The sequence below is a fragment of the Gorilla gorilla genome, chromosome 4 (assembly GCF_029281585.2).
Source record: "Gorilla gorilla gorilla isolate KB3781 chromosome 4, NHGRI_mGorGor1-v2.1_pri, whole genome shotgun sequence".
Classification (NCBI taxonomy): Eukaryota; Metazoa; Chordata; class Mammalia; order Primates; family Hominidae; genus Gorilla; species Gorilla gorilla.
In genome coordinates, this window is record NC_073228.2 from 135698662 (window position 1) to 135714437 (window position 15776).

Here is a 15776-nt window from a genome sequence, read left to right on the forward strand (position 1 = left end):
TCAAGGAGGTTGCTGGGAGCCTTAAGGGGAACAATGTCAGCAGAGAAACAAAGCTAAGGCCAAATTATGTGTGTTTGGGTATGTTTAGGAAGGGTGAAAGGTGAGGGGTCTGTGAGAAAGTAGAAAGCACGCTCTTTAGGAAACATGAATACAAATGGATGAAGAATGATAGGTTAGCTAGAAGAACATATGGAGTCAAGGTAGGATTTAACATGTAAGATGAGGAAACATTTTAAAATTCTGGTTAGAAAATAAGAGTAGAGCAGGAGAGGTTGAAGATAACTTTTATCTGGAAAGTTTGGGCATCACACCCTTTATATAAACATATATGCTATATACACAACATAAAATAAAAGGCTATTCATTACTGAACAAACCATGATGAATGATATCTTGGAGAGGTGGGAAAAAAAATTCTAGTTAAAAATGGAAATGACATCAACTTTCATGTACTTTTTTTTTTTTTTTTTTTTTTTTGAGATAGGGTCTCGCTCTGTCACCCAGGCAGGAGTGCAGTGGCACGACCATGGCTCACTGCAGCCCTGCCTCCCGGGCTCAAGCAATTTTCCCACCTCAGACTCCCAAGTAGCTAAGACTACAGGCAAGCACCACCACTCCCAGCTAATTTTTGTACTTTTTTTGTAGAGATGGAGTCTCCCTACATTGCCCAACCTGGTCTCAAACTCCTGGGCTCAAGTGATCTGCTTGCTTCAGCCTCCCAAAGTGCTGGGATTATAGGCACGAGCCACTGTGCCTGGCTCTTTCATGCACTTTTAACTGAACTTTTGAGGTACTTATGACCTGAGGTTTGTTTTTAATGAGATAAAATTTTAAGATATAATTTTAAATGCTTAAAAATAAAGTTTAGTTACATGCTGAAGTAAAAGGGTTGTTTCATTAACCTTTTTTAGATCGCAGACTACATTGAAAATAGATAAAAACTATGAATCCCTCATCCCAGAAAGAGATGAATTCCTTTTTTCATATTCTTCCAGGGAGATTCACTGAAAGACCTCTGAGGCCTGGAACAGATGTAAAGATTACGCATACAACCTTTTCCAAGGACTTGCCAATAGGATTCCTCTTTGGACTTCTCATGTCACCAGCCAGCAGGCTTCTTCTGCTTTACTTTTTTTTTTTTTTTTTTTTTTGAGACAGAGTCTTGCTCTGTCACCCAGGCTGGAGTGCAGTGGCGTGGTCTCGGCTCACTGCCAGCTCTGCCTCCCGGGTTCATGCCATTCTCTCGCCTCAGCCTCCCAAGTAGCGGGGACTACAGGTGCCCGCCACCATGCCCGGCTAAGTTTTTGTATTTTTAGTAGAGGCGGGGTTTCACCGTGTTAACCAGGATGGTCTCAATCTCCTGACCTCGTGATCCGCCTGCCTCGGCCTCCCAAAGTGCTGGGATTACAGGGGTGAGCCAACGCACCCAGCCATTCCTTGCTCTTAATCATAATTGAAGTTGTTATATTCTCTACTCCTAAGCCTTGAATGCCAATGCCAATTCCAATTCCTTCCTCCCTCTGACCTTTCCTTGTGCTGCAGTCTATAAAACAAAAACATTGAATGTACCTTTTCTGGGGAGAAGAAAAAAAATATTATACTCAAATACTCCTGCCCCGTATCTTGGCTCCATCACTTCCTAAATTACATAGCCCTGGCCAAACATTTACCTCTCAGAGCTACCTATATTTTATTCATCAGCAATGTGAAACCATCAAATGTTTATTTCTTCCACCCCACCAGGCCCAATCCAAGAATCAAGTAGCTTTCCTTCTCACAGGAACCTATCACCTGATTAGAAACTAGGAAATAATTCATTCTCATTCTCTCGCATCCTACTTGAAATGTAAACTGCTTGAAGGCAGACAAGAGGGCTTCTATTTCATTCCTTACTTCCCCACTGCTTATCACATTTCTTCTTTTAAAACCACCACAAGAGTTGCTGACTTAGTTGAGTATTAATTTAGAATACAGGTCTAAATTTTATGCTAGTCTCCATCGTTAACGTTCTCATCTATGTTTCTTCACAATTTTTCCATATTTCATCTTCAGGTGAAATCACAAAATCACAAATAGCTTTGTTAGTGGCTTAAAGCCTTGTCAAATCATTATAAGAGTATCTTCATAGGGATGCCTTGTTAAAAATAAATACTATACAGATTATTTAACTGCAAAATAACTCATAGATGTTACAATCTTTCTTAATCCTGAAGTTTTGAAAATTTGACTCTTATGAATGTATAATATTAGTAAAGCCCTTTAGCATCAAGGACTAATCAAGTTAAAATCTCTCCAAGTTATACAACTGGACTCTGTTCACTATACAGGATCATTGCTTTTTAGAAGGGAATTGTTGAGATACTGCAAGTTATAGTACCAAATTTTTAAAAATCCTACAGATAGTATTAGCTAAAGAAGGTTTTTTTGGGGGGATAAGGTAATGTATTAAGTAGTGTAGGACTGATTATACATATTATACATTCCCTACTTCAGCAAACCTTGAGTATAGAGTTTCTTTCAGTCAGACCTGAAATTAGGTCTCTCACTCATGTGGTTTCAATTAAGTTCTGTTATAAATAGCTCATAATGTAAGCATTTTCATTTTTAGCACTTCAATAACTTCACTACTTTTTTGTTTTGTTGTTTGTTTTTGTTTTTCTCTACATTGCTTTAGAGAAAGATTTACTACTTTTAATCATACTAGCGATAAACTTTGAAGAAAAAAAAAACAATCGAAGTTACCTTGTACCCTGGCATTGTCTTTCTTTTTTCCTTCTCAGACCTCTCAGGGATGAAGCCTCTTTATGAATAGCTAAAACCATCTATTTTAGTTTAGTCTTCTAATACCAATGATTTGGTTCTTTATCTTATAATATAAATACATATATTTAAGAAGCATATGGAATAATTTTTTTCTTAACTGATTAAAAGTAAATGACAAGAACCTCAGTAGAATTTCAACATAGAGATATATCACAAATAACTGGAGAATTTTTAATTGTTAATTTCATATAATTTCAGGCAGACATTCTGCTTTATAGACTTTGACTTCACACTCCTGTCTTCAGAGTGGTGAAAATTCAGCCACAGCTGTTTTTTCATGCCATTTTTATTATGATATCTGGAGAAAAAATATAACAATAGATTACTTTGTATACAAGCAGGTGTCCAATACTTACTAATAACCAGTCTGCAGGAGAGAGAGCACTTAATGCCCAGGTCACTCTAGTTTCAGCCCATCAAGCCTTAGGAAACAAATCCAGAGGCCATTAAAGAAAAAAAAGAATATTTGGCTCATCCCTTCTAGGACATGCTGAGGACATGTTCTCTTTGGAGAAGCAAGGAGATCTGCTCAATAACATTCTGGTGGAAAGCCCAGCAAAAATTGCTGTCAGTGGCCATCACAGAGCCTTTAACCCCAGCCTTGTAACCTGGAGCACTTGATCCAGTTGTGCTTTTCATCCCTGTCCTCAGCCACCACCCAGGAAGACGCCTCTCATATTCTCTTGCCCATCCTTCCTTTGCATTTTCCTACCCTTTATTACAGTTGAACCCAGGTTCCATCCCGAAGACAGGATTGATTCCGGGGCCTTTGCCCCCACATCTTGTGCCAAGAGATCCAGAGTGGAACCAGCTTTACCTAGTTAACACTGCCACTTTCATACTATCATATACCTCATCCTCTGGCCAAATCAGCCGATATCAATGGCTCTGAAATTTTGTTGCATCTAAAACTACCTAGGATTTTAAAATCCTGATATCTAGGCCATCTTCCATACCAATTAGATAAGGGACCCACATATCAGACAACCAGGAAGGTATGATGTGCAGCTAAGCTGAGAACCAGACACCTGTATCTTTGCTATTCAAAGTGGGGTCCATGGACCAGTTATGTCAGCATCACCTAAAAGGTTGTGAGAAATGTAGAATCAGCAGTCCCATTCTAAAAGTACTAAATCAGAGTCTCCATTTTAACAAGATCCTCAAGCAATTCACAAGTACATTAAAGTCTGGGAAGTGCTGGCTATACCTACTACTCTCTACTCCTCCCTGTTTACTGACCTCAGACACTGCTCGCTCATTAAAGACTTTGCAAAATGGTTCACAGTCATCCTCTCCACATGAACTTCTGGGTAACTTCGCAAATGGGTAATCAGCCCACCCAACTATCTTGTCTCACCTACCCTTCAACTTCTCAGTCTTCAAATACACATCCAAGGCCATGACCTATATTTTCCCTCACCATCACCTACAGTGCATCATTTCTGACACTTTACAATACTAGAGACCCAAAAGTCATCTCTAACTACCATTCTTTCTTACTACGCTGCACCAGTACCTATGTTAGTCACTAAGCCCTGTCAATTATACCAATAAAAAATTTCTAGTTTAAACTGGTTCTCCTAAATCCTACAAAAATCCTAAATCAGATCCCTGAGGTGATTACCTGGGAATCTGCATTATTTATAAGTTCCTCTGGTGGTCTGAGCACCACATTTTGAGATACACTAGCTCAGATACTTATTTTTTCAACTTTGCTCACTGGAACTTTTGCAAAACTCCCACTTGGCCTTTTTGTTTCTAGGGTCATTTCTTCTTCTCAAATCACCCCTATACTTCCTGTGAGAATGAGCAAGTAAAAAGTAAATTTGGGCCAAGTGTGGTGGCTCATGCTTGTAATCCCAGCACTCTGGGAGGCCAAGGTGAGCAGATTGCTTGAGCCCAGGAGTACGAGATCAGCCTGGGTATCATGGTGAAACCCAGTCTCTACAAAATACATAAAGATTAGGTAGGCATGGTAGCACCTGCCAGTAGTCCTAGCTACGTGGCAGAATCGCTAGAGCCTGGAAGGTCGAGGCTACAGTGAGCTGTGATCACACCACTGCACTCCAGCATGGGCGACAGAGCAACACTCTGTCTCAAACAAACAAACAAAAACAAAAACACATATATACCTCTATTGGGCTTGTTTTACATATCTGACTTCCTCTATGAGACTATAAACTTTATAAAGACAACTACGTCTTTATCTCAATATCACCAGCAACTATTTCTAGCATATGATATCCAGACTCAATAAATGTTTGCTGAATGAGTGAACCAAATAACTGGAGAACTTCATCTTTTCATTCTATAACCATATGACACTAAAACAACAGACTTAAAAGGCCTCCACGATGGCAAACTAGTTGGATTTCTTTATCCCCAAGGCACTGGCTGGCATACTTCATCTCTTTATTTTCACTAGAACAATGGTTCTGTGTCAAAGACTATACACACTTACCTGACATATTCTTTACATGAGGTGGCATAACCCAATTTACCATCAATGACGCTAACCGGTCAGCATATTTTAGGCTTTTTGCAATTTGATAAAAACCAAAGAACAGGCTGGGTGTGGTAGCTCACGCCTGTAATCCCAGCACTTTGGGAGGCTGAGGCAGGTGGATCACGAGGTCAGGAGATCAAGACATTCCTGGACAACAGATGAAACCCTCTCTCTACTAAAAATACAAAAATTAGCTAGGCGTGGTGGTACGTGCCTGTAATCCCAGCTACTCGGGAGGCTGAGGCAGGAGAATCGCTTGAACCAGGGAGTTGGAGGTTGCAGTGAGCTGCCACTGCACTCCAGCCTGGCAACAGAGTGAGACTTTGTCTCAAAAAACAAGCAAACAAACAAACAAACAAAACAAACAAACAAAACCAAAGAAGAGTTTTCAAAAGGGAGATGAAGAAAGCTAAACTTGAGAAATTAACCTAACCTATAGAAACAAATAATTATTGCATAATGAGTGATTATTATATGTCACACTCTTTACAAAGATCATCTCTAGTCCTCACAACAATTCTTTGAGGTAAGAACTACTATTTTACCAATTTTACAGATAGGAGGCTAAAATTCAGAAAGTTTAAGGAATGTGCTTATATAACAGTTAGGATTTGAACTTAGGGATATCCTATTCTTAAGTGATTTCTACTACCATCTTTCAGATACTCGAATAAATATGTTTCCACTTCATTTGTCATATATCTGTGTCATACTTCTGCCTGCTATTATTATCTAGAAAATCAAATTTCTCACTAAAGATAACATATGCATCCAGTTAAAGGCTGTGATTCTACAGTACTAGACTGAGATATGAATTCATAACACATAATTTATCGTCTCTTCTGGAGCTCAAAATAAAATAAAATAAATCTTAAAATTTACTATAAGGATAGCTGCAGGTTTTGTCTGATTAGCCAAAAGGTATTATTAGACTTCTCTAACACCTCAAAGTTAAAAGTGTCCTCTCTTGGGTCCCTACAGTGTCTTGTTCTAGTTCTGATTCTACAAGTAATAAGCTCTGTGAATTTGGGCAAGTCACTTAACCTGGCCAGGTCATTTTTGTTATATGTAAGATGAGTAAAATAGACTAATGAAATGGTTCTCAAATGTTTGTGCTTACTGCAATCACTTCAAAATGCAGGTTCCTGTGCCATCTCTAGAGACTGAAGTTTACCAGGTCTGTATTCTGGTGAGGTGGTCAGAAGGACCATGCATTGAGAAAGCTTAGACTAGATGTTTTCTACAGCCTCCTTTATCTGGCTGTCACTATTCCAACGACTTACCCACACCACCTCCTCTATCACATCTCTTTGGTTCACTTTCACCATTGTTTTTTATTTAATCAGCATAGTGCCAGTTATTAATGAACAAAAATCATACTGATCACAGTCCTAGACTGAAATTCAAAAGTGAATTTCACCCTGTAGTCCTGATTAGATTACTGCCAAAATAGCCAAAACTTTAAATGCCAGGACTAAAAATAGGCTGCTGCATGTTTAAAATAACATGATCACCAGTTAGCTTGGTGCTTTGCTATTTTTACTAAAGGAAAGAGACAAGTGGCCAGAGGTTGAAAGGGAAACAGGAGGCAGCTGTTACGGTGAGAGTCTAGAAAGAGGCCAGGAGATGGCACCATTAGTTCATTAGTTCAACATTAATGGGGAGGAGAACTGAGGGCAGTTATCTCTGTAAATTAAACTAAAAAACTTCAGTCTGAACACTCAAAAGAACCTCCCAGACACACTTTGGTTTTGATTTGTTGCATACTTAAGTCCAGAATTTTAACAATATCTAATGTCAGAAACTAATATGACAGGCCAAAAAGATCAAATTAAGAGTGTTTCTAGTGTTATTTGTAAACTTTTTCTTTTCTTTTTTTTTTAAATTTTTTATTTTTGAGACGGAGTCTCACTCTGTCACCCAGGCTGGTATGCAGTGGTGCAATCTCGGCTCACTGCAACCTCTGCCTCCTGGCACCTGCAACCACACCCAGCTAATTTTTGTATTTTTAGTAGAGAGAGGGTTTCACCATGTTGGCTAGGCTGTTCTCGAACTCCTGACCTCAGGTAATCTGCCCACCTCGGCCTCCCAACGTGCTGGGATTACAGGCATGAGCCACCACGCCTGGCCAACTTCTTCTTTTTTTTTTTGAGATGGAGTCTCACTCTCGCCCAGGCTGGAGTGCAGTGGCACGATCTCGGCTCACTGCAAGTTCTGCCTCCCGGGTTCATGCCATCCTCCTGCCTCAGCCTCCCGAGTAGCTGGGCCTACAGGTGCCCATCACCACGCCCAGCTAATTTTTTGTAGTTTTAGTAGAGACGGGGTTTCACCGTGTTAGCCAGGATGGTCTCGATCTCCTGACCCGCCTGGGCCTCCCAAAGTGCTGGGATTACAGGCGTAAGCCACTGTGCCCGGCCCGGCCAACTTCTTCTTAAAGTATAACAAATACACAGAAATGTACACATATGTACAGCTTGATAGGTTTTCACAAACACAACATACCTGTGTAAACAGCACTGAGATAAGGAAACACAACATTACCGGCACCCTAGAATTCCCCCTTGTAATCCCTTCCAAGTAATGCCCCCACTCCAACAAGGGCATCCACTATCGTGATTTCCATTATAGTTTAGTTTTGCCAAGTTTTATACTGTATGTAGATAATATTAAATATACTCTACTGGGTCTGGCACCCTTCGTTAAATGCATCATTATGTTTGTAATTTTGTATATAACATGTAATATGTAACAGTTGCATATAACTTTATATTGTTGATTTTCACTGCTATATAGCACTCGAATGAATGAATATACCATAGTTTATCCATTTTACTTAATGGGCATTTGGATAGTTTCCAGCTTGAGGCTATCATGAACACTGATGCTATTAATATTCTAGTAGATATTTTTTGGTGACACATATATATATTACAGTTGGGTATATTCCTACAATGAAATTGGTGGGTCTCCAAAGGCCTTCCACCTTTGTAATTTCCAGGGGTCAAGTAGTATGAGGGACATCCCTATTAAGGCGAAGAATTAGGTATTGCATCTGGCACCTCCTATAACCAAAAGGCAGACACAATGCCTAGTCAGCTTTTTTGGATGTTGGAGTTAACATATTTCTCATTTAGGTGTGCCACTCCAGCCCACTCACTGAGTGACCTAAAAAGCTGCTAGATTTGAAGGGAGGCCCAGAACAAGAGAATGATCTGCAATAGGTCGAGGTTGCTGTGGAGCTGCTCTGAAAATTGTGCCAAATGATCCAGCAGATCCAACGGTGCTTGTAGTGTTAGTGGCAGATAGAAACGCTGCTTGGAGCCTTTGGCAGGTCCCTGCAGGTGACTCCCATGGTGAACCTTTAGGATTTTGGAGTGAAGTCCTTCCATCCTCAGTGGAAAACTACTCTTTTGAGAAACAGCTTTTGGCTTATTGCCAAATTTTAGTAGCAACTAAGCACTTAATCATAGGCCATCAAGTTACCATGTGACCCACACTGCCTATCATGAACTATGTGCTGTCTGACCTACCAAGTCATAAATTTGGTGTTAATGGCAGCACTCCATTATCAAATGGAAGTGGTTTATGTAAAATTGAGCTTGAGCAGGCCCTGAAGTCATAAGTAAGTAACATGAGGAAGTGACCCAAATGTCCATGGCCCCCACCCTGGCTACATTACCTTTTTTCTCACTGCCTGCTCTGAAGATGACATGAGGAGTTCTCTACAATCAGTTGACTGAGGAAGAGAAAACTCATATTTGATTTACAAATGGTTCTCTATGATATGCAGGCACTGCCTTAAAGTCGACAGTTAGAGCACCTACAATTTCTTTCTGGGACATCCCTAAAGGAAATTGGTGAAGATAAGTCCTCCCAGTGGGCAGAACTGAGAGGAGTGCACCCGGTTGTGTGCTTTGTTGAAAGGAGAAATAACCAGATATTTAACTATATTCTTTTTTTTTTTTTTTTTTTTTTTTTGAGACAGAGTCTTGCTTTGTCACCCAGGCTGGAGTGCAGTGGCATGATCTTGGCTCACTGAAAGCTCTGCCTCCCGGGTTCACGCCATTCTCCTGCCTCAGCCTCCTGAGTAGCTGGGACTACAGGCACCCGCCACCACGCCCAGCTAATTTTTTTGTATTTTTAGTAGAGATGGGGTTTCACTGTGTTAGCCAGGATGGTCTCGATCTCCTGATCTCATGATCCGCCCGCCTCAGCCTCCCAAAGTGCTGGGATTACAGGCTTGAGCCACGATGCCCAGCCGATCTTTAACTGTATTCTAGAGTGGTAGCCAATGATTTGGCTGTATGGTCAGGGACTTGGAAAGAACATTGTATTAGTCAGGGTTCTCCGAAGGACAGAACTAATAGAATATATATACATAAAAGGGAGTTTATTAAGGAGTATTAACTCACATGATCGCAGAGTCCCACAATAGGCCATCTGCAAGCTGAGGAGCAAGGAAGCCAGTCCAAGTCCCAAAGCTGAAAAACTTGGAGTTCGATGTTAGAGGGCAGGAAGCATCCAGCATCAGAGAGAGATGTAGGTTGGGAGGCTAAACCAGTCTAATCTTTTCACATTCTTCTGCCTGCTTTTTATTCTGGCATGCTGGTAGCTGATTAGATAGATGATGCCCACCAAATTGAGGGTGAGTCTGCCTCTCCCAGTCCACTGACTCAAATGTTAATCTCCTTTGGCAATACCCTCACAGACACACCCAGGAACAATACTTTGCATCCTTTAATTCAAACAAGTTGACACTCAGTAATCCATCACAAGTGGACTGAAAAATTTGAAAGGAGGCATTGGACAGATCTTTTTTTTTTTTTTGAGACAGGATCTCACTCTATTGCTCAGGCTGCAGTGCAGTGGCGTGATTACAGCTTACTGCAGCTTCCACCTCCTCGGGCTCAGGTGATCCTCCCACCTCAGCCTCCCAAGTAGCTGGAACTACAGGAGTGCACCACCACACCTGGCTAATTTTTGTATTTTTTCGAAAAGATGGTTTCACAATGTTGCCCAGGCTGGTCTCAAACTCTTGGGCTCAAGTGATCCACTCGCCTCAACCTCCCAAAGCGGTGGGATTACAGGCATGAGCCATCACACCCAGCCAGGACAGACCTCTCTCAATGGGAAAAAAAAGAAAAGAAAAGAAAAGAAGGATGTATGCCATAAAATTCTCACCAAAGGTGATCTTAGCACAGGAGGATTTTAATAATGAAGTGAATATAGGATAATCAAGTCTGTGGAAACCAGTCAGTCTCTATTCCAGCCACCTCTGTCAGAACAGGGCTGGGGAAAGAGGCTAACTGGTATCCTCTTTGTTCAAGGCTCATGAACAAAGTGGCCACAGTGGCAAGAATGGAGGTCATACATAGGCTCAGCAATATGGATTTCCACTATCCAAGGCCAACCTGGATGCCACTGCTGAGTGCCCAACCAGTCAGCAGCAGAAAACAACACTGACTCCAAGTATGGCACTATTCCTCTGGGTGCTCAGTCAGCTTTGTAGTTGATTACATTGAACTACTTCCATCATGGAAGGGGTAGCATTTTGTTCTTACTAGAACAGACACTAGATACAGATTTGCCTTCCTCATACAAAATTCTGCCAAAATTGTCATCCATGGTCTCATGGAATGCTTTACCCATTGTCATGATATTCCATACAACATTGCTTCTGATCAAGGAACTCACGTCACAGCAAAAGAATTGCAGTATGAGTCATTGCTCCTGGAATTCACTGGTCTATGTTCCTTATCATGCTAAAGAAGCTGGCCTAATAGGATGATAGGATGGCCTTTTGAAGATTCAGTTATAGCACCAGCTAGGTGGCAATAACTTGCAGGTAGGGCAGAGTTCTCCAGAGGGCTATATATATGCTCTGAATCAGCATCCAATAAATGGTACTTTTTTTCCCTCCATAGCCAGGAATCAAGGGGTAGAAACAAAAGTGGCACCATGCATTATTGACCCTGGTGACCCACTAGCAAAATTTATTCTTCCTGTTCTCATAATTTTATGCCCCACTGGCTTAGAGGTCTTAGTTCCAAAGGGAGAAACTCCTCCACAGGAGACTAACTCTATTAAACTGGAAGTTAAGACTGCCCCCAGTCACTTTGGAGTCAATAGGCTAAGAAGTGACTTACGGTGTTGACTGGGGCGACTGATCCGGACTACCAAGGAGAATCTGAACTACTACTCCACAATGGTGGTAAGGAAGAATATGTCTGGAACACAGGAGATCTTTTAGGGTGTCTGTTAATTTTATCATACCCTGTGATTAACGTTAATGGAAAACTACAACAACCCAATCCATGCAGGACTGCTAATGGCCCAGACTCATCAGAAATAAAGTTTGTGTCACCCACCAGGTAAAGAACCATGACCATCTGAAGTGCTTGCTGAAGGCAGAAGGAATATGGCATGGGTAATGGAAGAAGGTGGTTATAAATACCTGTTACGATCACCTGATTAGTTAGGCAAGTATCTTTGTTTTCTTCTCTCTCTTATCCCTTTATCATATAATGTACAATGTATTAATAATAGTTAACTTTATATCACAGTTTTTAAGTTACAGGATAGCAAGAAGAAGGGTGAACATTGCCCGAAACTTTATATCCTCTTCTGGGGAAAGGGTTAGCACATTTTCAGTTTTATGCAGGACAGTTGTAGCATGTTAGGCAAAAGTATGACTTTATTATTGTCTTTATTTGGAGATTAAATATGGTTTAAGGAGATGCAAATGGATGCATAGTTGATAAGGAATGCGCTGTGATGGTTAGTTGTGTGTGACAACTTGCCTAGGATATATTACACAATTATTCAGTTAAATACTAATCTAAGTGTTGCTGTGAAGGTATTTTGTAGATGTGGTTAATATCTATAATAAACTTTATATAAACTTGAAGGAGATTATCCCTGATAATATAGGTAGGCCTCATTCAATCAGTTGAAAGGCCTTAAGAGCAAAACTGAAGTTTATCTAAACAAAAAGAAATCTATCTGTAGACTGCATCACTGGCTCCTGCCCAAGAGTTTCCAGCCTGCCATACAGTTTGCAAACTTGCCCAGCTATACTTCTACAGCTCCATAACTGTGTAAGTCAATTCCTTGTTTTATTCTCTCCGGAATGGTAATTAGCATACGTTAGGCCTTATTCTATCCTCTATAACTTTCAACCTCTCTTTAATATTTTCCATATATATATATATATATAAAATTGGCTCTTTTTCTTTTGTAGGATCCTGACAAATACAGGATCTTGCTATTCCCTACCACTATGCTGATGTTATCAGAGATAGAGATAGAAAGAAGTCAATTATGTGCTTTCTCCTTGAAAACTTCATAACCTAAGGAATATGAAATATGAAAAGTCAGCACTGTAAATTAGGTTGGGTAGCAATATATTATTGTGATGGTCAATTTTAGATATCAATTTGGCTGGAATAAGGGATACTCAGAAAGCTGGTAAAGCATTATTTCTGAGTAGATCTGTTTCTGTGAGGATGTTTCCAGAAGAGACTGGCATTTGAATCAGTGGACTGAATAAAGAAAATCTGCCCTCACCCAAAGTGGTCAGGCACCATCCAACTGGTTGAGGACCAGAATAGAAAAGGCAGAGGAAAGGCAGATTTACTCTCTCTTCTGGAGCGAGGACATCCATTTTCTCTTGTCCTTGGACCTTAGAACTCCAGGTTCCTTAGCCTATGGATTCTGGGAGTTGCATAAACGCTCCCCAAGTTCTAAGTCCCTTGGACTTGGACTTAGTGATGCCACTGGCTTCTCTGGTTCTCCAGCTGGCAGATGGCACATCATGGAACTTTTCAGCCTCCATAACCACATTAGCCAATTTTCATTAAAAATCCCCCTCACTGGCCGGGCACGGTGGCTCACGCCTGTAATCCCAACACTTTGAGAGGCCAAGGCAGGCAGATCACAAGGTCACAAGATCGAGACCATCCTGGCTAACACGGTGAAACCCCATCTCTACTGAAAATACAAAAAAAAAATTAGCCGGGCGTGGTGGCGGGTGCCTGTAGTCCCAGCTACTCGGGAGGCTGAGGCTGGAATATGGTGTGAACCTGGGAGACGGAGCTTGCAGTGAACTGAGATTGCGCCACTGCACTCCAGCCTGGGTGACAGAGTGAGACTCTGTCAAAAAAAAAAAAATCCCCTCTTATATATCTCTATCTCCTTTAGGTTCTGTTTTTCTGGAGAACCCTGACAAATACAATTATTAAGTATCAAATGAGTAGCACTGAATTGAGTATTCAAGGAACTTATAAAAAAGGGATCTGTATAGACTTAGAGAATGCTCAGGGCAGGTACTGTGGAGGAAATAAGTACAAGAATTAAGAGTGGACATCTTGGTTGAATTGAAGCTGTACATATCTAACTAAATTTCAATTGCTTCATTGGCTGTTTACTCATAAAAATTCCAAAGTGCCACTGAGTAATTAGACATTCTGGCTGAAGCATAGTGAGGGGAGATGTTAAGCCTTCTAAACTCAAAAAACCAAAGAAAAAACAAAACAAAACAAAAAAACACTGCATTTGGAGTTAGAAAGCTTAAAAGATTGAATTCCTCTCTACCACTTGAAAAAGTATGATCTTGGACAAATTCCTTACTACTTTAAATCTCAGAGTCTTTATATGTAAAATGGGAATAACAGTACACATCTCATCTATTATAAAGTCGTAATGAAATATAAGGTTCTTAGCACAGTGCCTTTCACAGAGGAAGTACTCAACCAATATGAGGTGAATGCAAAAACATCTCCACATCTCTAAAAAGAATGCTACTAAAATTGAAACCAAAACAATACTAAATTTCACATAATTATAAGAGAAAGTATCCTGGATAAATATATTTTACATCAGTGCCATATGCTAATTTTTCAAAAGATAAAGTATCTGTCTTTCAAAAAATTATTTTACTCTGGTTCTTGTTCTGAAATCTGACCAGACTTTATTTTTTTTAATGAAGAGACAGGGTCTCTCTCTGTCACTCAGGCTGGAGTGCAGTGACCTGATGATAGCTCACCATAACCTTGAACTCCTAGGCTCTACTGATCCTCCTGCCTGAGCTATCCAAAGTGCTGGGATTATAGGCATGAGCCACTGAGTCCAACCCTGACCAGGCTTTTATAATTTTACCATTTCCACTTTCTGCAGGAACTGTTAGAATACAATTTATAACTGAATTTCCTGTGTACATAAGGCATTTTTAATGAAAAAAATGTTTTATATCATCCAAAAAGTATGCTCTGCATTCATACTACAGTACCTTGAGGGGTATCCTTAGGAAGAGAATATTTCTTCTTCTTTACAATAACACCTTTATTTTTCACTTGTCTAGTTCCTGGTGATGTTCTAATAATACAACATATTTCTGATGCATTTGCAGGAAACTGGAAAAGAAAAAAAGCAGATATTGCATAATTCCTCCAAATACTACATTTGTATGTTGCTTTATTTCAAATGCAACTAGTCTTAATATCTGTATTTCTTAGATATTAATAACAGCAAGCATTTATTAAATGCTTACTCCACTCCTAACAGTAATTGGTTTTAAAACATATGTTCATTTAATATTCACAAGAACCAAGCAAGGCAGATTATATTATCTCCATTTTATAAATGAGAAAACAGTTTCAGAGAGATTGACTTACTTAAGGATAGGGAGTAAGTAATGGTGGAGCTGAGATTCAAGCATGCTGAAGTGGGAGAGAAAGTTTGCATGATTTATTGAGTTAAAATCCAAATTTAAATTTAACTGAGTTAAACACTAAATTCCTTGATTTTTTACCTCAGGTAATGTTGACAATTTCCCATCAGGCAGATAGTCTCCAGAATAAAAAAATACCGGCTGGGCACGGTGGCTCACGCCTGTAATTCCAATACCCTGGGAGGCCAATGCAGGAGGATTCCTTGAGGCAGAGGCAGAGGTGGAGGAAGAGGCAGAGGGGGAGGGAGAGGGGAAGGGAGAGGAGGAGGGAGAGGAGGAGGGAGGGGGAGGGGGGAAAGGAAGGAAAGCGATGCCATGTCTTTCAGAAGTGACATATCTTGTTTTTTAGAATTCAGAAGCAGAGATGTATTTATCCAGGGCTTCTGTTATTTTAAATAAAGTCTATATAGAAACTTCTTTTTTTTTTTTTTTTTTTTGAGACAGGGTCTCATTCTGTTGCTCGGGCTGGAGTGCAGTGGTGTGATCTCGGCTCAAAGCAACCTCTGCCTCCCAAGTTCAAGTGATTTTCATACCTCAGACTCCCAGGTAGCTGAAACTATAGGCATGCACCACTACATCCAGCTATTTTTGTGTTTTTAGTAGAGACAGTGTTTCACCATGTTGGCCAGGCTGGTCTCTAACTTCTGACCTCAGGTGATCTGCCCGCCTCGGCCTCCCAAAGTGCTGGGATGACAGGAATGAGCCACCGTACCTGGCTAG

The 15776-nt window shown here is 40.4% G+C and overlaps 1 protein-coding gene across 1 annotated transcript in view; it reads right to left on the reverse strand.

The window, feature by feature from the left end:
* Window positions 1-2973: 2973 nt before the first annotated feature.
* MEIKIN (meiotic kinetochore factor) overlaps window positions 2974-15776 on the reverse strand; it is a 149242-nt gene continuing 136439 nt past the window's right edge. The window contains exons 12-13 of the mRNA XM_019026530.4: window positions 14616-14739; window positions 2974-3121 (exon numbers count right to left, since the gene is read on the reverse strand). Of these exons, the coding sequence (XP_018882075.1) occupies window positions 3099-3121; window positions 14616-14739 (147 nt within the window). The 3' untranslated portion in view covers window positions 2974-3098. The remainder of the gene's footprint in view (window positions 3122-14615; window positions 14740-15776) is intronic.